Raw genomic sequence first — 24,088 nt, 5'->3', positions numbered from 1 at the left:
AACCCACTACGCCACGGACCACCCGTTTTATTAGTTATTTTATTATTGTAAAAGTCTGTTGCTCACAGGCTTTTATTTTGTAAAAGTCTGTTGCTGTCTGCTGTGGAACCGGAAAAGAAAGTAATCGGCGGATCCACCAAACATGGAGAAGGGTACGGAACTTTTACTCGGCCATTTTCATTTTAAAGTTCTTCCAGACGGCGGAGTCGACAGAACCAAAGTCATCTGTAAACACTGCCAAGTTGAATTGTCTTCTCAGCGTAGTAGTTCCAGTCTAAAATATCACTTAAAGGCAAAACACACAACTGATAGCAGCAAGTCATTCAAGGAAACAGACAGTGGAGCGAGGCTTCTACATAAAAACTACAGAAAGATGCTGATGTTAAAAGTGTGTTTGCACAACAAATGTTATGGCACTTTCATTCATATGGCAGCACATTTAAAATAAAACTGAATGCTAAAGGCTATACACTACTTTTGAATTCATTTTTGGATTTTGCGTACAAATGCGATTAATCGTGATTAATCGGGGAAATCATGTGATTAATTATATCAAATATTTTAATCGTTGCCCAGCCCTACAATTTTTATGTATTTAAATGGGCAACACTTTAAAAAAAGCTGACTTTAGTTTCATGGTTCCACGATAATTTGTCTCTTACCTCTCCAGCAGATCCAGCCTCAACTGCTGTCCATGTGGCAACGTGAGCAGCTCCATCCCAGAACTCACTCCCATCATCCTTTGCACCTCCGGAGTCACCTCCAGAATTCTCGCCACCTGGAGACGACATATTTGTTGGAGTTATTGGACTAAAATGATGTTTGTCTCTCTGTCTGGTGGGGGATTTAACACACAGTGCCTCATCAAATCCACATCCAGAAACCTGAATAAAAAAACATTTGCCTCCATTTTAAACTGTTTTTGTGTCTCCCGATGACTTAAAGTCTGTGTTGCTTCTGTTTACAAATTGAGAAAAGAAAAAAGCTCAAGAACCACATGGAGTAAATGCTCAGTTTGGGTCTCTTTTTAAAGCTAACACTCTTAGCAGTCAGAATCACACTAACTGTTGCTGGAATAAGTAAAAGTACACATTGAAAATGGATAAATTGTTGTTTGTCAGTCCTCAATGAGCTCCTTTACAGCCGGATCGCTCTGCACATGGCAGAGGAGACTCGTGGGCTTTATTTCCATGCAGACATTAGCTGGCTGTTGTAGCCTGTGGACACGACATGAAGCTCCTATGGCTTCAAATGAGGTGTCAATCAAAAGCTATGAAGGCTGAGTATATTTTGTAATATTTTACATGTAAACCAAACGTATCAGAGAGAACGTGTGACAGATTGGGCACATCTGCTGGTCTATTGGAAATTAAGCAACAACAATCTGTGGGAATATGTTGATGAAACTATTTTTAAGGGCTAAAAGCTTTACTGAACTGGATTGTGAGAACCCTTCTGCATGTATCACTCAGTGGGGTCACATGGCACTGAAAGGATCGGATTATTGGCTAAATTACAATAAGAATGAGCTGAGCGAGGGTAATTCTCCTTGGATATATGGCGGTGAATGAATGGGATCAGAGGCACAAAGCGTGTCATACCCCGGTATGATAGGTGGCGCTGTACCCATTCCAACTGTTGCTAATATGCGCAGAACGCAAAGTCTGATTCCATATCAAATTTCGTGGCGAAAAGTTGCTTCTGTCGTGTTTTATTTGGCAGCTCGTTCATGCTCGCACTATTTTCTTAGCGGTGGCGGAGTAATATCAACGAACATCCAGTACAAAATGTCAAATAAAACACGACAGAAGCAACTTTTCGCCACGAAATTTGATATGGATTACCAGTGCACACCAGTAACCACTCCGGTGAGTTGATTATTTTGAAAACGGACGTTTATTGTGCTTTTACGGACCTTTCTAGACATGCGCATGACTTGCCGTTCTGAAGCAGGTTGAGAAGAATCAAAATTAGGCAAATACCGGAGACAGCAGTAAACATCAAAAAAGCGCTGAGGGGGGTTCTAAAACATTGCAGACGACTCAGAAAAGAGGCTTAATGTTGAAAATACCGCAGTTCCCCTTTAAGTTTGCGTTTTTGTAGTATTAAGTATTTTTATTAAGTATTAATTAAGGCTTAATGGTGTTTCCTAAAGGGGGCTCTGTTAGCCAGCGCGAGATGCAGGCACAATGGATCGGTTTTTAATTAAAAAAGGGCAAAAACCATGCTCATCCTGAATGTCTCACTATGATTACAACAACAAACTACAAATACAACATGAAGAAAGTCAAGGACATGCACGCCAGCTTCCACTCATCCCAGTATTAAGGTAAATGTGGTCTTAATTGAAAATGTATTGGCTGTGTTGTTTCTTTTTTTTTGGGATGTTTTATATGTAGAAATGCATATTTGCAAAAGGGGACTTTAGTATGTTGTGGTAAAAGTGGCTCTTCCCTTGATTTTGCTCTGCCAATGTGGCTCTTGTGAAACAAATAGTGAGTATCACTGATCTATATAATATTTAAACTAAATCTGAATGTGAATAATAATGATTAAAGATACAACAGCAGTACCATGCAGTCGGTCTTGGTGATGTGTTTGGCCGCCGCTCTGGGATCGACCTCGGCCAGCAGCTCCTTCACCCTCCGCAGGATGCCCACCTCCAGGGGTTTATTCTCTTTGGGCATCAGTGGTGACTGGTACCTGCTGGGTTTGAAACGAGAGGCTGTCTCCACTACCGGTGAGAAGTACACGTTCCCATCCTCCTCTCTCAGCGGGGCGATGCCCGTCGAGCCTTCCTCCACCCGCAGCCTCTCCACGTAGCTCTGAGGGCCGGGGTACAGCTCCGTGTAGCAGCTCCCGTCCGTATCAGGGGAGGGGGGCTCCTGTGGAGGGTGGAGTCGGGGTCTGTCGAGGTGCTGTGTGTGCAGGGTGCTGCTGGGAGAGGGGAGGAGTCGGGTGGGGTCAGATCGCCTGCAGAGGGTCGGAGATGGTGTCACACTGGCTGTCTGGCTACTGCAAGGGCTTCTGGGTGATGGGGCTGCAGGTGGACAGGGAAACAGAAACATTTCACACAGTTCAGAATAAATCTTATTCAAACAGGAGTGGCTCATTATTTGAGCACGAATTAGATAATTATTTAGCTTGTATTCGGTGTTGCAGGACTTTGTGTCTGGAACTGCCTTGAAATTGTTATATGTCCTGCACATGACCTTGAGCAATAGTTCTCCAGACTATCAAGTTTCGGTGCAATCTGTTGGTTTCCTTAGCTGGGAAATTGTTTTTGAATGGGCTCTATATGAATGAATTGGATTATTTTATAAATAATTATGATTACAAAGAATTAAATTCCAATTGGCTTGAATTGGACTTTATTATTTAAGTGTCATGAGATGACATTTGTTGTGTTTGGCGCTATATAAATAAAAATGAATTGAAAAATTCAATTGAATCTGAAGGTCTTTCAAAGTTTTGGACATTGGCTGCTTTTTGACTTTGTAAAGTCAAATCAGTAAATACTGAGGACAGGATGTATGTGTGTTTCAATCAGAGGTGGGTAGTAACGAGTTACATTTACTTGAGTAAGTTTTTGAAAGAATTGTACTTCTAGGGGAAGTTTTAAATCTCTATACTTTTTACTTTTACTTGAGTAGATGTGTGCAGCAGAGACTGTCCTCTTACTCCGCTACATTAGGCTACAATGAGCTGGTTACTTTTCTTCTTACCTCTTTGGTATTCTACGCCTCATTATTTTTATCCCCCCGCGTACGCCTCATTTTAATGTTTTATTCTGACAGAGAGAGAGACTTCCACCAAAGGCTCTACCACCTGACTGTGTTCCACCAATCAGACGTAGCCGTGCAGTCTGGTCACGTGACCATACTCAATCTCAGCGGCGGGACGGGTTAGCTTTAGCATTAGCAGTCGTAGCAAACAAACAAAGAAACAGATGAAAAATGTCAGAACCAACGGTGGGAAATGAAGACGCAGACGAGGCCTCATACTGAAAGCATGTTTACCTTACAAAGAGTGAGAAACAGCAGCTACATTATGTGTCTTCTGTGTCAACCAAAACAAACGCACATTTCAGCAGAAACTCAACATCTAACTTGAGGAAACATGTAGCGCTAAGTTTCCTAAACTCGTTTTTTCCCCCATGGATAGGTGAATGTTTGTTTTTTAGGTTACATATGGGTTATATATGTTTTAAACATTTCCTAAGTCTCTTTTATTTTTTATTGAAATATTTGAATTTACCTGGATTATTTTAATTTAAGCTATTTTGTAATTAATTAATTTATTTTAATTTATTTTATCAATTGGATGAACTCTAATTGGCCTAAAGATGATTATTTAGTATTTCTGTCTGTCTGATTGAATGCTTGTGTTAACAAATAAATCAGACGTTACTCAACAGTTACTCAGTACTTGAGTAGTTTTTTCACCAAGCACTGTTTTACTCTTACTCAAATTATTATTTGGATTACTATTTTTTACTTTTACTTGAGTACAATTTTTGGCTACTCTACCCACCTCTGGTTTCAATGCAGTTTTTTTATGGCAAAGCTACTCTTAAAACATAGTATATTGAATGATTAACTTTTACAGCCCAGAGCGTACATTGTACAAGTATATTGCTGTAATCCTGTTGTCCTTCATTCAGATTAAACTGCTGTTTCAGGTGTTTTTGCTGCTCAGTCTAATCTGTCGGCCTGTTTAGACTCATCTGAATCTGCAACATATACAGCAGGTTTCCATTTTAAATAACTCTGGTTATGACACAATCCTTCACCTGAATATATGTACCTGATTTATTAAACAACATACTTTCGTATCCATGAGCAGTGTTCTAAAGTTCATGAACCTGTGGAATACCCAGTTTCTGTGGTTAAACACTGCTGGACACTGACCTTCAACTTAGAAACACACTGATATAACGATGACTGGCAAGAACACTGCTTTTAAAGTCAGAGTAAAGTTAACTCAGATATTTGCATGGGAACATGTTATATGTATATAGACAGTAGTTGATTAAAACATTAAAACTGTGTTTTACTAAACTGTAAAACAGTTTAAACTCTAAACAGGATTTCTTAAGGCAGGTCTAAAATAACCTTCCCGTGATGTAGTATCATTGGAATTGTGTCTTTTCTGGAAAATGTAGGCTCTCATTTTCAGAGGAATGATGACAGCAAGAAAAAACTGCTTTACTTTTGTTCAAGTTCAGCTGTAATGTGGCACTACTGCAGATCTGGCAACACACAAGCTCAGAGAATCACATTTATGATCAATTGAAGGTCCGAGTTAGCCATCTCATTCAGTGGTTGCTAAGTACTGTGTCTGCATGTACGTAGCAGAGCTACACATGGCTGGATTTATACTGGGAAGAGCCAGCAGATTATCACGGAGAGCTCCACACCTACTTTAACAACCAAAGTGTGACTACAGTCAGTGGACTGTTTTTTTTTTTGCAGAGTAACGAGGATAAAAAAAAGTTGAGAATCACTACCAACGCCTGCCTCATTTTTCAGATGAGGGATTTTTATGATTCAAATAAAAATTTAAATTTAAATTTAAATTTAATTTAATTTAATTTAATTTAATTTAATTTAATTTAATTTAATTTAATTTAATTTAATTTAATCTAATTTAATTTTATTAAAATCTAAATTAAAATATTTTACTCATTTTTCTTTTTTTTTTTAAACCACCATAACAATGTAAGTTACAGAGTTCAGCTATGTTGGTAACTTTTGCTTCTATCTATACTGGGATTTTCATCACATCTTAAATGAATCTTTAATACATAAAGCCCACTGCTGGGCTAAAGGCATTTAAAAAAAAACAAAATCCATACAAATATATCTCAATTCTATGGAGTAAAAACTTTAAGTTTGAAGATGGAACAAAGAGTTGGAAATGTGATTAAAACTAAATAGAGCAAATAAAAGGTATCTCCCTAGATATAGTCTTTGATTACTTTGCCTTTTGTTCTCCATTAATCTGCAACCAAAGATCAATCTTATCATCTAAAGTTCACCTCAGAGTTCACCATGTGGACAAATCCTCACTGAGCTCTCCCCTGGGTTTTGTTTTTTCAACACCGCGCACACATTGAACTTCAGCCCCTTTACCTCAGTGCCAACGCCCACTGGGCTGCATGCGAGAGCAGGATAGCAGTCCGTCATTCCAACGTGTGCTGCGACGGAGACAAGTTCAGGTTGAAACGTGAGAGATCTGCTGACTGGAGCGCTCCCGGTGAGTGATTACATAAAAGAGCTCAGAGCAGGTTTAAAAAGGTTTAATTCAATTCAATTCAATTCAAAAATACTTTATTTATCCCAGAGGGAAATTAAATGTTGATGTAGCTCAATTAAATCAAGGAGTTATTATAGATGCTGATGGCTCTGGGCAGGAAAGATTTCCTGTAGCGGTCCGTTTTGCATACAAACTGAAGAAGCCTTAAAGTAAAGTTTTATTTTAAGGTAAAGCCGTAGTTTTACCTTAAAATAAAACTAAAACTGAAGTTTTACTGATGTTTCTGTACAGTACTGCGTTTCATGTTTACATGCATGAGTGGAGTGTTAAACCCTGATTGGTTACAGATGGATTTTATGGTCTCACAGAGCCAGAAAGTGATTTGCAGATGTTTTCCTCAACAGCGCTGCACTCGAATGTAATGACAACCTCACTGTACACCGTGCTCTTTCAACTAATCTATTGGAGCAAAGGAAACAACTGCATGTATTACGGTTTTATAACATTTTACACTGTACATATATTATATTTCATATTTTTCATTAAAATGTGACTTTGTTCTTGACATTAGAATCAATTTGAGAAGCATTTCAATAGCCAAGTATTGTAATATGTTTATAATAATAGTATAATTCATGGTAGTAAAGTTACTTTTGAGAAGCCTTAGAGAAATATTATACAAAACAGTCTGTACTGTAAAAACACAAGCATTTTTTGTGCTTACAGTTCTAATTCTTAATAACCTTGAGTAAAGAAAGAAAAAAATCCTTTTGAACTTTGGTTGGCAAACACAAAAGGCAGCTTTTAAATCTTCTCTATGGTGTGTCATCTAGGATATCACTACTGAGCTGCACATGCACATAAACACAAAGCCTGTGAAACCTGAGAGGAACGTCTACTGTGTGCAAACAGCTCTTACAAACTTCCTGGGATTTAACGGCAGGAATTCCCACAGTGTGTTGTGTAATCCAGGACCTGTGTTTGAGCTTTAAACAATTTGGAGGTTATGTAAGTCTTGGAGCCGGGTGCCTCAGCCTTCTGAAAGAAACATGAAATTCCTTTATTTTTGTGGTGGAGATTGTTGGTGTTTCCGATGCAGTTTATTTTAGGTAAACTTAGGAGGGTCCAAGGTACAGAGAGTTGCAATTCAGTTTGTTCAAGAGGGGGAGAAAGTTAAAAAGACGATAAGGAGGCACGGTAGCTTGGAGGATGCTTGTGATTGGGAGATGCAGGTAGATTTAGGAAATAAGCTTGTTGTTCCCCAGGAGATAGCCTCTACAAACCTAAGGCCTGATATAGTCTTGTGGTCTAGGAGTAGAATGAGAGTCTATTTCATAGAGCTGACTGTTCCTTGGGAGGAATTAGTAGAGGAAGCATATGAAAGGAAAAAGCTTAGATATGTGGAGTTGGGGGCAGAAGCAGAGCAGCGAGGATGGAAGGTTAGAATCTGTCCAGTGGAAGTAGGATGTAGAGGATTTGTTGCAAAGTCTGTTGTCTCATTGTTGAGGGAGCTGGGTGTAAGTGGATTGTTTAGGTGAGTTTGTCTGCTGAATCTGCTAGTGTGTCTTGTCCTTCCTCCACCTTTGGCACCCTCTATATTTTCATTACCCCTACCCGAACCAGGGTTTGCATCCCCACCCCGCTGTGACTGGTGTGCAGTTGGTGAGAGTGAGTTGTATGGCTTTGTTTTTGCTGGTATTTTAGTGATTATAGGACTATTTAGGTGAGTTTGTCTGCTGAATCTGCTAGTGTGTCTTGTCCTGCCTCCACCTCTGGCACCCTCTATATTTTCATTACCCCTACCCGAACCAGGGTTTGAATCCCATTCCTGCTTTTCTTACCTCTTTTATTTCTTCCCCTACCCGAACCAGGGTTTGCATCCCCACCCCGCTGTAAGTGGTGTGCAGTTGGTGAGAGGCTAAGGTAGATTATGGTTGTTGTGTGTTGTGGTGTGAGGGGCAGTGTTTGCTGGCATTAGGGGGGTGACTCTGGGACGCCAGTGGTCATTGTCTAGCCTCCTGGAGGTGTCGTGGGCCCAACTAGACGAAACACTGATGAAAGGAGGTTCCCACCTGATGACCCCAATGATATGTTGGTCAGCACTGCTCATTGATCTATATAATACGAAGTGTAGGGAATTATTCACTGAGTCTGGTCCTTTATTTTATTTATTTTATTTTTTATTTTCTTTAGCACAAGTTTCTTGTGTTTATATTGAATAGATCAACTTTACCGACATTTTTATAGATATCCTTTGCTCTGTGGGCTGGAGGTTTTCAGCATTTTCTACATAAAAGTAATTTGCATCGATGACCATGCTCTGGTGTTATTTTTCATTGTGTAAAGGCTCTAGCATGGTTGATGTGATGGCTCGCGCGAGCGGTGTTGATTGCGTCACGGTTTCGTGCCGGCCGTTTATAGTCGATGCGCCAGTAGTTGCAATTTTCTCCGTCACAGAGGTGTCACTGCTACGTGAAGGTTACCGCAAACTACTCTACAACGACAAAAGTATAGAAGAAAATAATCCCCCTGTAGCACCGTCATCAATGATGCTGCTGCTTGCCGGCGAAAAGACGACGAAAGAGAAAGATTATTTGCATAATAGCTGATGAACCTGCAGAAGTTGAAAGTTCAATATGTGTGTTCTCACCATTATAGTCTGATATAGTACTTTTATAGTTTTTTTTTTTTTTTTAAGTATTTTTTGGGGCTTTTTATGCCTTTATTGGATAGGACAGTGGAGAGAGACAGGCAGCAGGGGGCAGAGAGAGGGGGAACAACATGCAGCAAAGGGCCGTCTGATGCGGGACTCGAACCGAACTGCAGCGAGGACTATAGCCTCTTGTACATGGGGCGCCTGCTCAACCCACTACGCCACGGACCACCCCTTGCTATAGGACTTTTAAGTGTATTGTGTAACCCTTTCTTTGTTTGTTTGTTATGAAATAGTGTGCTTCAATGGACACACTTGGGAATTATCGTTACCTTTCAGGATGCAATTATTATAATAATAATAATAGATCCGTTTTATGTAGCGCTAATACTCTACGCCGCTTCCAGTGAATGAAACAACAGCAAATTCCTAACGACATCATTTATTTACAAATAATTGCACAAAGTATTTCACATGACACAACCGTAAGCCGTGAGCCTGTTTTCGAGTTGGTCCATTTCAAGTTACAAATTTCGACTGGTGCACGACAACGCGCTGCGCCAGAAACGTCATTTTGACGTCATGTGCCGCGTGCGACGCGTCAACTATAATCCAGCTTAACACTTAGTGAAAAAAGAAACTTGCTGAGCCCAAATTAATATTTTGAATTATGAAACAAAGAATAATATCGAACAGGCTGTTTAACATGAGCCTTCTCTTAATTTCAAACATTTCTTTCATATCAATGTTCCCTGCAAATATCCACAAAGGTCTTGGGGACTATTGTGGAAATCCAGAATGCAGTTGGATGTTGTTTAAACAAAACTGTCCATGTTGAAATTTATGGTGTCCCTTATGTTTCATTTGACATTCCACGCCAATTTTGACCTTCGAACTTGACAAAATAAATTCCTTTTATGGAAACTTTTGAAAGGAAACCTACATTTTCCCAAGAACTAACCGGAATAAATGTGACAAAACGTTTTGACCCAGGAACATCTACCTAAGACAAGAGCCTGTCAACTCGGAGTTGGACTACTCAAAATGTCTGCTTAGGGGTCTTGATTGAATACTGCTTAACACATGAACACCTGGGATGTTCGAGGGAACATGTGGATAACACAAGCACATCCCAGAGGGAAGCTTTCTGCTGCAGATGCAATCTAAAGGATGGAAATGTGAAGCAGGGGATGAAAGGGAATGAGTGTCTAAAGAGAAGAATTCTTCAATCCTTATCCTCTTCACATGTCAAAGGGTCCTTGCGGAAAACACCGAACACCATTTTGCTTCCAATAAGCTGTTATAATTATTTAGAAAACATGTTCCTTATAAAGAGGGTAAATATTGTATAATATGAAGTGCTGTGAGAATATTTTCTTGAAAACAAAACAGTTGGTAAAGTGCTATGAAAACCTAGATAAATTGAAACGGTGCTATACAAGTGTTGACCTTTCATTTATCATGTACATCTCCTGTCAGAATCTTCTTTCAGAGATGTACCAACTGGTCGGGGTCACGCTTGCAGTGTTGCTGAGCTCATCAGCCTTGGTAAATGGAGGGAAAGTCTTGGTGTTCCCTGTGGACGGAAGCCACTGGGTCAACATGAATATCATCATCCAGGAACTTCACGCCAGAGGCCACGAAGTCACAGTACTGCGCCCATCAGCCACCTGGTACATCAAGCCGGACTCCCCTCACTACAAGGCCATCACTATTCATTTCTCTGCTGAGTTAGATGGGGAAAAGTTCAACTCATGTATAAAAGAAGTGCTGATGACACGGCGCCAGTCTGCTTCATTTTGGACTCGAATGTCTCTGGAGTTTGACATAATGAAACTGTTCTATTATGTGCATAAGGATGCGCTTCGGATGGTGGAGGCGATGTTTGAGGATACCAAACTGATGCAGAGCCTTCTTGATGCCAAATACGATTTGTTTCTTACAGACCCAGCAATTGGTGGGGGTGTGCTGCTGGGTCACCGTCTGGGTCTTCCACTTGTCTTTAATGTCAGATGGACTATCCAAGGTGACGGGCATCAAGTAATTGCACCTTCCCCACTGTCCTATGTCCCTATACCGGGGTCAGAGCTGACCGATAAGATGACATTTAACCAGCGGATTAGGAACATCATGACATATTTATTCACATATGTGTATATTTCCTACGTCATAGAACCAAATTACAAACCATTTGTTCATCGTTACTTTGGCAGTGATGTACATTACATGGAGCTGTTTCAGGCGGCTGATATCTGGTTGATGAGAAACGATTTCATCTTTGAGTTTCCACGGCCTACGATGCCAAATGTTGTCTACATGTCAGGATTTCAATGCAAACCTTCCAAGCCTCTGCCTAAGGAACTAGAGGATTTTGTAAAGAGTTCTGGTGAACATGGCGTCATCGTGATGACGTTGGGAACCGTGGTGGAACACCTTCCTGAAGACATTACTGAGGAAATTGCTGCTGCTTTTGCCCAACTTCCACAAAAGGTGATCTGGCGACACAAAGGCAAGAAGCCATCCACGCTTGGCAACAATACCTTAATTTTGGACTGGTTGCCCCAAAACGATCTCCTGGGCCACCCCAAGACCAGGGTGTTTGTGGCCCATGGAGGCACCAATGGAATCCAGGAGGCCATCTACCATGGCGTCCCCCTGGTTGGCCTTCCACTTTTGTTCGACCAGCCTGACAACTTCTTCAGGATGGGAGCAAGGGGAGTGGCCAAAGTCCTGGACATTGCAACTGTGAATAAAGACATCTTTCTGGAGGCGTTGAAGGAGGTTCTCTATGAACCATCCTACCAGGAGAAGATGAAGAAGCTGTCCAGCCTGCACAGAGACCAGCCCATGAAACCAATGGATCGCGCCATGTTCTGGATCGAGTTTGTCATGAGGCACAAAGGAGCGGCGCATCTGAGGACAGAGTCTTACAAGATGTCCATGATCCAGTACCACTCTATTGATGTGATGGCGTTTCTGCTGGCAATTATGTTACTAATATTTACAGTTTTTATTTTAGCAGTGAAATATCTTTGTCGGAAGGTTTTTTATGGGAGTAAAGTTAAAAAAGAATGACAATATACTGTTAGACAGATTTATGAGCATATTTGGTTAAATTCACCCACAAGTCTCGTACTTTTCAGCACTGAAACTTAATTGTTGGTCTGTTCGTTAGCATAGTCTAAAAATCTGGGATAAAAATGCAATGTATGTTTGTATAAAGTTTAACAATGAAAGTAAGAGATGTTTTTATTACATTTCCTGTTCTTCTTTTGCTAATTTTTCTTTGTGTGGTGTATCATAAATTACTGCTCTTTCTGAAATTAAATAAAACTGATTTAATAAAAAATTATATTTGCGTCTTTTAAGCCATAAAACTCATTGGTGAAGATACGACAGAAGCAAAATATCGTGAATAGGCTCAAGAATGAAAAACAATGGAGGTTTTTTTTTCCATTCTATATTTATCACTGTTTGTACAATTATGCTATTTAGTATGATCCAAAATGGTGCCACTCTAGTGGCAAACTGTAGCTCTGGACATTTTGTGCATTTATTTTCTTCTCCTTGAGATTTTCTACCTAGCTTTATTTCCGTGATAACACAGATTTTTGACCATTATTTTAAGGCTGGTTCATATTCTGGGCTGTTGAAATTTCTTTCAGTTTTTAACAACTGTTGCACAACCATGCCAAGGTGGCAACAGCTGACTGAGGTTTTTAAAGTCGAAGTAATACCCTGAGCAAGACTGCAAATCAAGACGAGTTTTAGAGGACACATCTGGGACGTATGGCAGAAGTGGAAGGGAAACAAATGAGGAGGAAGTTTAAACCGTTTCTTCCCTTAAATATCACTGGGAATGTGAGATTAATGGATAATGGATAAGCCTGCGGCACAAACAAGGACTTGGTGGGGAATTTTGGAAACGCAATATTATTTGTTTCACTGAGACACGACCGCGGATACAGGTTCCAGACTCTAATTGTTCAAATACAGTTGCTGTTAACTACACGTACATGTGTTTATCATGGCTGCCTCCTGTATCCTGCATTCATTTGGTGCATTGGTTTTGCAAGTCCTTAAAAAATGTACGGGCAGACAAAGACTGCAGAACAAGTCCCAAGAGAACAGGAGGTTGGATTGTAGACGGTGTGACAGACATGTTCACAAGTAATTTTTTTCCAAGTCCAAGTCAAGTCTTGAGTCTTTGTGTTCGAGTCCAAGTCAAGTCTCAAGTCTTTGTATTCAAGTCCAAGTCAAGTCTCGAGTCTTTGTGTTCGAGTCCAAGTCAAGTCTCGAGTCTTTGTGTTCGAGTCCAAGTCAAGTCTCGAGTCATTGTGTTTGAGTCCAAGTCAAGTCTCGAGTCATTGTGTTTGAGTCCGTCAAGTCTCGAGTCTTTGTGTTCGAGTCCAAGTCAAGTCTCGAGTCTTTGTGTTCGAGTCCAAGTCAAGTCTCGAGTCTTTTCGTTCGAGTCCAAGTCAAGTTTAAAGTATTTTCGTTCGAGTCCAAGTCAAGTCTCGAGTCTTTGTGTTCGAGTCCAAGTCAAGTCTCGAGTCTTTGTGTTCGAGTCCAAGTCAAGTCTCGAGTCTTTGTGTTCGAGTCCAAGTCAAGTCTCGAGTCATTGTGTTTGAGTCCAAGTCATGTCTCGAGTCTTTGTGTTTGAGTCCGTCAAGTCTCGAGTCTTTGTGTTCGAGTCCAAGTCAAGTCTCGAGTCTTTGTGTTCGAGTCCAAGTCAAGTCTCGAGTCTTTGTGTTCGAGTCCAAGTCAAGTCTCGAGTCTTTGTGTTCGAGTCCAAGTCAAGTCTCGAGTCATTGTGTTAGAGTCCAAGTCAAGTCTCGAGTCATTGTGTTTGAGTCCGTCAAGTCTCGAGTCTTTGTGTTCGAGTCCAAGTCAAGTCTCGAGTCTTTGTGTTAGAGTCCAAGTCAAGTCTCGAGTCTTTTCGTTCGAGTCCAAGTCAAGTTTAAAGTATTTTCGTTCGAGTCCAAGTCAAGTCTCGAGTCTTTGTGTTCGAGTCCAAGTCAAGTCCCGAGTCTTTGCTTGTGGGACTTAAGTGCGACTCGAGTCCCCATCTCTGCGGTGGGATCCTGGACGTGTTACAGTTGGTGAGCGTTGCTTCACCCCAGATTTTGGGCTGTTTGTTTGTGGGTTTCCACCCATGTTGTCTGCTGACAGAGTTCACCTGTTTTACCTGCTGATGCTGCATTCAACTTTATTAGCAAAGTTGCTGCTGAGCTACAAAACATAGCACCTCGATGCATTCATGGCAGTCAGTGGATATTTAAAACACTCCTGTCTTCTGCACTTCAACTTTCTAACAATCTGACAACTGATTTTAATTTATTTTTAATCTTGTTTTTTTTTTTTAAATGATCTATTTAATTATTTTTCCGAAAAAAAAAAAAATCTATAATATAATTTCCATTCTGGGATCAATAAATTATCATTCAATTAAATTCAACACCCTGATTCTCTGCTGCTCAACAACAGTTTCCCAGTTACACGACAATGAGGGAATTCCTGCTTCGAGTTGTTTGCATTCAATACGGCTTTTGTCTTGCGTTTCAAGGCTGACCGATAAGATGACATTTAACCAGCGGATTAGGAACATCATGACATATTTATTCACATATGTGTATATTTCCTACGTCATAGAACCAAATTACAAACCATTTGTTCATCGTTACTTTGGCAGTGATGTACATTACATGGAGCTGTTTCAGGCGGCTGATATCTGGTTGATGAGAAACGATTTCATCTTTGAGTTTCCACGGCCTACGATGCCAAATGTTGTCTACATGTCAGGATTTCAATGCAAACCTTCCAAGCCTCTGCCTAAGGAACTAGAGGATTTTGTAAAGAGTTCTGGTGAACATGGCGTCATCGTGATGACGTTGGGAACCGTGGTGGAACACCTTCCTGAAGACATTACTGAGGAAATTGCTGCTGCTTTTGCCCAACTTCCACAAAAGGTGATCTGGCGACACAAAGGCAAGAAGCCATCCACGCTTGGCAACAATACCTTAATTTTGGACTGGTTGCCCCAAAACGATCTCCTGGGCCACCCCAAGACCAGGGTGTTTGTGGCCCATGGAGGCACCAATGGAATCCAGGAGGCCATCTACCATGGCGTCCCCCTGGTTGGCCTTCCACTTTTGTTCGACCAGCCTGACAACTTCTTCAGGATGGGAGCAAGGGGAGTGGCCAAAGTCCTGGACATCGCAACTGTGAATAAAGACATCTTTCTGGAGGCGTTGAAGGAGGTTCTCTATGAACCATCCTACCAGGAGAAGATGAAGAAGCTGTCCAGCCTGCACAGAGACCAGCCCATGAAACCAATGGATCGCGCCATGTTCTGGATCGAGTTTGTCATGAGGCACAAAGGAGCGGCGCATCTGAGGACAGAGTCTTACAAGATGTCCATGATCCAGTACCACTCTATTGATGTGATGGCGTTTCTGCTGGCAATTATGTTACTAATATTTACAGTTTTTATTTTAGCAGTGAAATATCTTTGTCGGAAGGTTTTTTATGGGAGTAAAGTTAAAAAAGAATGACAATATACTGTTAGACAGATTTATGAGCATATTTGGTTAAATTCACCCACAAGTCTCGTACTTTTCAGCACTGAAACTTAATTTGGTCTGTTCGTTAGCATAGTCTAAAAATCTGGGATAAAAATGCAATGTATGTTTGTATAAAGTTTAACAATGAAAGTAAGAGATGTTTTTATTACATTTCCTGTTCTTCTTTTGCTAATTTTTCTTTGTGTGGTGTATCATAAATTACTGCTCTTTCTGAAATTAAATAAAACTGATTTAATAAAAAATTATATTTGCGTCTTTTAAGCCATAAAACTCATTGGTGAAGATACGACAGAAGCAAAATATCGTGAATAGGCTCAAGAATGAAAAACAATGGAGGTTTTTTTTTCCATTCTATATTTATCACTGTTTGTACAATTATGCTATTTAGTATGATCCAAAATGGTGCCACTCTAGTGGCAAACTGTAGCTCTGGACATTTTGTGCATTTATTTTCTTCTCCTTGAGATTTTCTACCTAGCTTTATTTCCGTGATAACACAGATTTTTGACCATTATTTTAAGGCTGGTTCATATTCTGGGCTGTTGAAATTTCTTTCAGTTTTTAACAACTGTTGCACAACCATGCCAAGGTGGCAACAGCTGACTGAGGTTTTTAAAGTCGAAGTAATACCCTGAGCAAGACTGCAAATCGAGACGAGTTTTAGAGGACACATCTGGGACGTATGGCAGAAGTGGAAGGGAAACAAATGAGGAGGAAGTTTAAACCGTTTCTTCCCTTAAATATCACTGGGAATGTGAGATTAATGGATAATGGATAAGCCTGCGGCACAAACAAGGACTTGGTGGGGAATTTTGGAAACGCAATATTATTTGTTTCACTGAGACACGACCGCGGATACAGGTTCCAGACTCTAATTGTTCAAATACAGTTGCTGTTAACTACACGTACATGTGTTTATCATGGCTGCCTCCTGTATCCTGCATTCATTTGGTGCATTGGTTTTGCAAGTCCTTAAAAAATGTACGGGCAGACAAAGACTGCAGAACAAGTCCCAAGAGAACAGGAGGTTGGATTGTAGACGGTGTGACAGACATGTTCACAAGTAATTTTTTTCCAAGTCCAAGTCAAGTCTTGAGTCTTTGTGTTCGAGTCCAAGTCAAGTCTCAAGTCTTTGTATTCAAGTCCAAGTCAAGTCTCGAGTCTTTGTGTTCGAGTCCAAGTCAAGTCTCGAGTCTTTGTGTTCGAGTCCAAGTCAAGTCTCGAGTCATTGTGTTTGAGTCCAAGTCAAGTCTCGAGTCATTGTGTTTGAGTCCGTCAAGTCTCGAGTCTTTGTGTTCGAGTCCAAGTCAAGTCTCGAGTCTTTGTGTTAGAGTCCAAGTCAAGTCTCGAGTCTTTTCGTTCGAGTCCAAGTCAAGTTTAAAGTATTTTCGTTCGAGTCCAAGTCAAGTCTCGAGTCTTTGTGTTCGAGTCCAAGTCAAGTCTCGAGTCTTTGTGTTCGAGTCCAAGTCAAGTCTCGAGTCTTTGTGTTCGAGTCCAAGTCAAGTCTCGAGTCATTGTGTTTGAGTCCAAGTCATGTCTCGAGTCTTTGTGTTTGAGTCCGTCAAGTCTCGAGTCTTTGTGTTCGAGTCCAAGTCAAGTCTCGAGTCTTTGTGTTCGAGTCCAAGTCAAGTCTCGAGTCTTTGTGTTCGAGTCCAAGTCAAGTCTCGAGTCATTGTGTTAGAGTCCAAGTCAAGTCTCGAGTCATTGTGTTTGAGTCCGTCAAGTCTCGAGTCTTTGTGTTCGAGTCCAAGTCAAGTCTCGAGTCTTTGTGTTAGAGTCCAAGTCAAGTCTCGAGTCTTTTCGTTCGAGTCCAAGTCAAGTTTAAAGTATTTTCGTTCGAGTCCAAGTCAAGTCTCGAGTCTTTGTGTTCGAGTCCAAGTCAAGTCTCGAGTCTTTGTGTTCGAGTCCAAGTCAAGTCTCGAGTCTTTGTGTTCGAGTCCAAGTCAAGTCCCGAGTCTTTGCTTGTGGGACTTAAGTGCGACTCGAGTCCCCATCTCTGCGGTGGGATCCTGGACGTGTTACAGTTGGTGAGCGTTGCTTCACCCCAGATTTTGGGCTGTTTGTTTGTGGGTTTCCACCCATGTTGTCTGCTGACAGAGTTCACCTGTTTTACCTGCTGATGCTGCATTCAACTTTATTAGCAAAGTTGCTGCCGAGCTACAAAACATAGCACCTCGATGCATTCATGGCAGTCAGTGGATATTTAAAACACTCCTGTCTTCTGCACTTCAACTTTCTAACAATCTGACAACTGATTTTAATTTATTTTTAATCTTGTTTTTTTTTTTTAAATGATCTATTTAATTATTTTTCCGAAAAAAAAAAAAATCTATAATATAATTTCCATTCTGGGATCAATAAATTATCATTCAATTAAATTCACCACCCTGATTCTCTGCTGCTCAACAACAGTTTCCCAGTTACACGACAATGAGGGAATTCCTGCTTCGAGTTGTTTGCATTCAATACGGCTTTTGTCTTGCGTTTCAAGGCTTTATGTTTAAGTACATACACCCCTTACTAATGATTTATAAAAATTCAAATAGATAAATAATTGTAATATTTCCTTTGCCTCAATACAAACCATTTGAAGTTCAAATGGTACCTTGTATCCATGCTTTGTATCAATGCTAATCCATGTCTATGCTTCTCAGTAGGCTGCAGATGGATACCCAAAGCTAACATCTTTATATCTCCTATCATATTTTTTTCAGAGATGTACCGACTGGCTGTGTTCACACTTGCAGTGTTGCTGAGCTCATCAGCCTTGGTAAATGGAGGGAAAGTCTTGGTGTTTCCTGTGGATGGAAGCCACTGGATCAACATGAACGTCATCATCGAGGAGCTTAACGCCAGAGGCCACGAAGTCACAGTACTGCGCCCATCAGACTCCTGGTACATCAAGCCGGACTCCCCTCACTACAAGGCCATCACTATTAACTCCTCTGCTGGTTTTGATAGAGAAAACTTTGGGTCATATGTAATGAAAATACTAAAAACGCGGCGCCAAGGTTCTTCATTTTGGACTCGCATGTCTCTGGAATATGATCTAGTAAAAAACTTCTACCAGATGAACAAAATGGTGCTTCAGATGGTGGAAGAGATATTTGAGGATGCCAAACTGATGCAGAGCCTTCATGACGCCAAATACGATTTGGTTCTTACAGACCCTGCTACAGGTGGTGGTGTGATGCTGGGTCACCGTCTGGGTCTTCCACTTGTCTTTAATGTCAGATGGACTATCCAAGGTGACGGGCATCATGCAATTGCACCTTCCCCACTGTCCTATGTCCCTATACCAGGGTCAGAAATGACTGATAAGATGACATTTACCCAGCGGATTAAGAACATCCTGTACTATGCCTTCACTTGGATGCAAATTTTGTACGTTACAGAACCAAGCTACAAACCATTTGTCCATCGTCACTTCGGCAGTGATGTGCATTACATGGAGCTGTTTCAGGCGGCCGACATCTGGTTGATGAGAAACGATTTCACCTTTGAGTTTCCACGACCTACGATGCCAAATGTTGTCTACATGTCAGGATTTCAATGCAAACCTTCCAAGCCTCTGCCTAAGGAACTAGAGGATTTTGTTCAGAGTTCTGGTGAACATGGTGTCATCGTGATGACGTTGGGAACCCTGGTGGAACACCTTCCTGAGGAACTTGCAGAGGAAATTGCTGCTGCTTTTGCCCAACTTCCTCAAAAGGTGATCTGGCGGCACAAAGGCAAGAAGCCATCCACTCTTGGCAACAATACCTTAATTTTGGACTGGTTGCCCCAAAACGATCTCCTGGGCCACCCCAAGACCAGAGTGTTTGTGGCCCATGGAGGCACCAATGGAGTCCAGGAGGCCATCTACCATGGCATCCCCCTGGTTGGCCTCCCCCTCATGTTCGACCAGCCTGACAACTTCTTCAGGATGGAAGCAAGGGGAGTGGCCAAAGTCCTGAACTTTGAAACTGTGAATAAAGACCTCTTCCTGGAGGCGTTGAAGGAGGTTCTCTATGAACCATCCTACCAGGAGAAGATGAAGAAGCTGTCCAGCCTGCACAGAGACCAGCCCATGAAACCACTGGATCGCGCCATGTTCTGGATCGAGTTTGTCATGAGGCACAAAGGAGCGGCGCATCTGAGGACAGAGTCTTACAAGATGTCCATGATTCAGTACCACTCTATTGATGTGATGGCGTTTCTGCTGGCAATTATATTAATAATATTTACTGTTTTTATTTCAGCGGTGAAATTTCTTTGTCGGAAGGTTTTTTATGGGAGTAAAGTTAAAAAAGAATGATGTCCTGAAACAGTCAGTAATGCTAAATGCACCCACGAACCTCATAGTTTCCTGTAACCTCAATCATATTACTGATGACTTTGCTTATTTTGGTTTTATTTCATAGGATGGGAAAAACAACTAATTTTGAATATTTGTTTCTCGTTATTGTTAGATTCTATATAAATGTTGAAGTTAAACTTGAAGTTTTATAAATCACTGCCAAATCACTCTTAAATGAAGTAGCTTCAATTTAAAACGAACTGGCAAATGTATCTCGTAACTGCACATCGATTAAGCAGGTAATGAAGAGGAACTGTTGAAGGTCCATACATTTCTGTGTCAAAGCACATAAACCTGTATCGTACTGCACGATACTGGAGCAGTTCTCATCATTTTATATCTGATTTTTTTCCAGGGAATTGACGAATGATCATTTGTTTGTAGCATCGCATCCAAAACGCTCCTCACACAGTAAACTGTACGTACAGAGGTCGATACAGCAACATATCCAGACTCAGTCACTTTAAATACACTTTTACAAAATCAGCTATTTAGGAAATGCAATCGTTTGTTGAAGTTTGTTGATCGTAATGACTGTTTTAGTGTTGATTTTAAAGGTAGGGTAGGAGATCCTGGATTTTGAGTCCAGCGAAGCTGCATTTTGAAAATACACAGGTAAAAAGTCCCAACCCTTTTCTTCACTTTCCCCCCGAAGGCACGCCTCTAGAGTACATGAACACGCACGAGCACGAAGGTGCACGAGCGCTGTTCTGACAGCAAGCATCGATCGTTGCCGTATTTAGTATTTAGTATTTAGTTTATGCTAACTATACGTTTAATAATGCTAGGTGCTAGCCAAGCTGGCTCTAGTTTAGCTTCCTGCCAAGCTTCTGGACGTTCACGGAGCAGGGTACGCACACAGGGGGAAGGAGGGGGAGGGAGGAGCAGGTTGCAGTTTGATAGACGGCATCAGTATCCAATCATTGTGAACGGTCCGTTCACAATGATTGGATACTGTTTTTCCTGGATTGTACGTTCTAGAGGCCACTAAAACTTTTCATATTTGTGTCAAAACTTTTAATTAATTGGTTGCGATGGGGGTGTGAAGAGTATTTCAAGCAATATGTAAAAAAATGTTCCAGAAAAAGATCCCCTACCCCGCCTTTAAGTGTATGTATACAAGAAGGACATTAATGAAGTACATAATAAGGACCTGTGTAAAATGAGAAATGAATGAAATAAATCATGTTATATTAAATGACTGTTTTGCTACTTGAAACAAGGGTTCACGTGAGAAACAGCTTCTGAAATTACAGCTACTTGTTGGTTGTCCTTTTGTTCTCGTGATGAGACGCTTGAGGGACAATGCTGTTTGTTTGTACAGTTTTTGTTTGCTTCTCACATTCGGATTACTTATTCAGTTGTTCTGTTCTTCTGTTTCAATGTATTCAAAATATAAAGATTTTACCATAAAAATTCAGTTTCATATTTTCATTTTCGTATTATTTAAGATACTTCAGATGACACAGGTATGATGATGTCATACCGGGTATGATGATCACCTGAAGGGGCTCCCTCTATCACACTACCTTAGGTAAACAACTTATTCCACACTTATTATACGCGGTATTAACGTTGTTCCTTGTTAAAGCAACATTTCTGATTAACATAACATGTGGCACTGACAAAGTTCTGGTCCTTTTGGGTCAAAACTCGACATAAACACAGTGTAAGTGGGATCAAATAGGCCAAATCAGGTGAAAGATCAGTGAACAGCAGTTCAGTTCAGCATGGCGTCATCCTGCCAGTGTTTACCTGGGGGGACTCTCAGCATGTGTTCTTATCTGGATATTTGTTTTCTCGTGTACTTGTTAGTTGCAGCCAAAGCACTGTTAAAACTACACTTTAGGACAAGAACACTGCAAATATCCAGATGTGCCAACTTGTTTTGCCCACAGGGAAGAGGCTCACTGGTTGTGCCGACTGGATGACCAGCACGAGTAGCGGGTAAACATGAGATATAATGCGTTTTAGGAACATCGAGGAGGTGGTTTCCACTTGACTGATCCCAGGCCACACAACACAAACTGCTGCCAATCCAAATAAACTGTATTGCTGTATTGCAGCAGCGTTCTGGATGAGCTGCAGATGTTTAATGCTCTTTTTGGGAAGTCCAGTTAAAAGAGCGTTACAGTAAGGCCTAAAAATTTTTTTATTTTGGTTCCGGTTTCCGACCGACCCTGTCAATTTACGTGCGACCCAAATTATTTTATGAGCTTGGGGAAGAAAAAAAAAAAAAAAAAAGAACACAAATACATTTTTATTTATGCAAACTATAATTCCGTTTTTGTACAGCACCTCTTCATCCTGTACAAGGATGAGCGCATGCTCTCGTGAAAACAACGACTTCACGTGAGATCTGCATGCAGACTGGGTCGGTAGCGCGTGTTATATGGTTGCGGGAGAAAGATGGATATATGCGTGGTCTCCATTGTTTGTCCATGCAATAGCGTGACAAACAAAATTGTAAGATTGGGTAGGAAATCTTTTGAAAATGTCCTTGAAGAAGTCAAGCAGTGCACTTGTTCATTTGTGTCGGCAGCCGGTGTTCAGTTGATTTCTCCTACTTGTCGAGAATTGCTACTTTGTGGTTTTGTGCATGCGCCGAGCCGATTTTCTAAGTTTCGTTTTCACGCCCATAATGTTTTGCAAAAAATAAGATATTGTTTCATATCATATATCATACTATCATTATCATTTTTATGAATATATATAGGCTACATAATATATAAAAATAAATATTTCAATTGTTTTGTGTTAGGCAGAATAGTAGAAGCAGGCAGTAATGTTGGACAACAGGGCCATGAGTCGCAGAACACCAGAGTGACACTTTAACTAAACTATTACATTTATTTATGAAATATTGCTTGAGATGTCTTCAATGCCAATGGTCCAGGTTGTACTACATATTTTGTTCATATAAAAATGTGTGTGTGTGTAACATGCTGGGAGTATCCATTGCTGCTGTAATAAAAAAAAAAAAAAAAAATCTACCTATTACTCGCTGCCACTGGAAAAAATAAATAAATAAAAAAATTAAATAAATTCCCTACCTACCCATGACATCAACTGACAACCAACAGGAACCAAACTTTTTTTTTTTTTTTTTAGGCCTAATGGAGTCTGCTGGAGATGAATGCATGGATGAGTTTCTCCTGGTCTTTTTGGGAGAGGAAACCTTTAATTCTGTTGATGTTTCTGAGGTGGTAAAAAGCTGCCTTGGTGACAGCTTTGATGTGGCTGCTGAAAGTCAGATCTGAGTCTATCAACACTCCGAGGTTACCAACTTGGTCAGTGATTGTAAGGGCCCGAGTCTCAAGATATTTACCAACGCTGACCCTCTTCTCTTTGCTACCAAACAGAATGATCTCAGTTTTGTCTTCATTTAATTGTAGAAAATTCTCTCTCATTCAGGTGTTTACTTCCTCCAGACACTGACACAGTACGTCTGCTGGGCTGCAGTCGTCCGGTGACAGAGACACATAAAGTTGTGTATCGTCTGCATAACTGTGATAATTGATGTTAAAATTCTGCAATATCTGACCCAAAGGGAGCATATACAAGTTAAACAGAAGAGGTCCAAGAATTGACCCCTGGGGGACTCCACAAGTCATGGCCACTCGCTCAGATTCATAGCTGCCAATAGTAACAAAATAACTCCGGCCTTCTAAGTAGGACCTGAACCAGTTAAGGACCGCTCCAGAAAGTCCAACCCGGTTTTCCAGCCTGTGCAACAGGATTCTGTGATCTACAGTATCAAACGCAGCGCTGAGGTCCAACAGAACCAGGACTGAAACATTACCAGAATCAGTATTCAACCTGATGTCGTTTAACACTTTGACCAGAGCTGTTTCAGTGCTGTGATGACGTCTGAAGCCTGATTGAAACTTATCAAGACTTCCACTTTCATTCAGAAAGTCGTTGAGCTGGTTAAATACAACTTTCTCAATAATCTTGGATATAAAAGAGAGGTTAGAGACAGGTCTGTAGTTGTTCATCATAGAGGCATCTAGAGTTCTCTTCTTTAGGAGTGGCTTAATGGCAGCTGCCTTTAGTGACTTGGGAAAAATGCCTGATGCCAGTGAGCTGTTAACTATTCGTAGGAGATCACTTTCTACTGAGGTAAAAACAGTTTTTAAAAAGTCGGATGGTATTATGTCCAGAGTGCAAGTGGTTGATTTAAGTGATCTAGGATTTTTAAATCTACAATATTAAATTGTGACATAACGTCAGAGTTATTTTTAGGTTTCAGAC

The 24,088-nt window shown here is 40.8% G+C and overlaps 1 protein-coding gene and 3 pseudogenes across 1 annotated transcript in view; 3 read left to right on the top strand and 1 right to left on the bottom strand.

Moving 5' to 3' along the window:
- Positions 1-24,088, bottom strand: part of sh2d3cb (SH2 domain containing 3Cb) — a 64,336-nt gene that overhangs the window by 5,088 nt on the left and 35,160 nt on the right. The window contains exons 7-8 of the mRNA XM_075467180.1: positions 2,574-3,040; positions 663-778 (exon numbers count right to left, since the gene is read on the bottom strand). Coding sequence (XP_075323295.1) covers positions 663-778; positions 2,574-3,040 — 583 coding nt within the window. The remainder of the gene's footprint in view (positions 1-662; positions 779-2,573; positions 3,041-24,088) is intronic.
- Positions 6,172-12,294, top strand: LOC142381883 (UDP-glucuronosyltransferase 2B31 pseudogene; annotated as a pseudogene).
- LOC142381884 (UDP-glucuronosyltransferase 2B31 pseudogene) lies at positions 6,193-21,244 on the top strand (annotated as a pseudogene).
- On the top strand, positions 14,497-15,530 carry LOC142381885 (UDP-glucuronosyltransferase 2A2 pseudogene; annotated as a pseudogene).

This window comes from Odontesthes bonariensis, chromosome 6 (assembly GCF_027942865.1).
Source record: "Odontesthes bonariensis isolate fOdoBon6 chromosome 6, fOdoBon6.hap1, whole genome shotgun sequence".
NCBI classification, from domain to species: domain Eukaryota; kingdom Metazoa; phylum Chordata; class Actinopteri; order Atheriniformes; family Atherinopsidae; genus Odontesthes; species Odontesthes bonariensis.
Note: the sequence above shows the minus strand (reverse complement) of the source record. Positions and strands in the feature narration are given on the sequence as shown.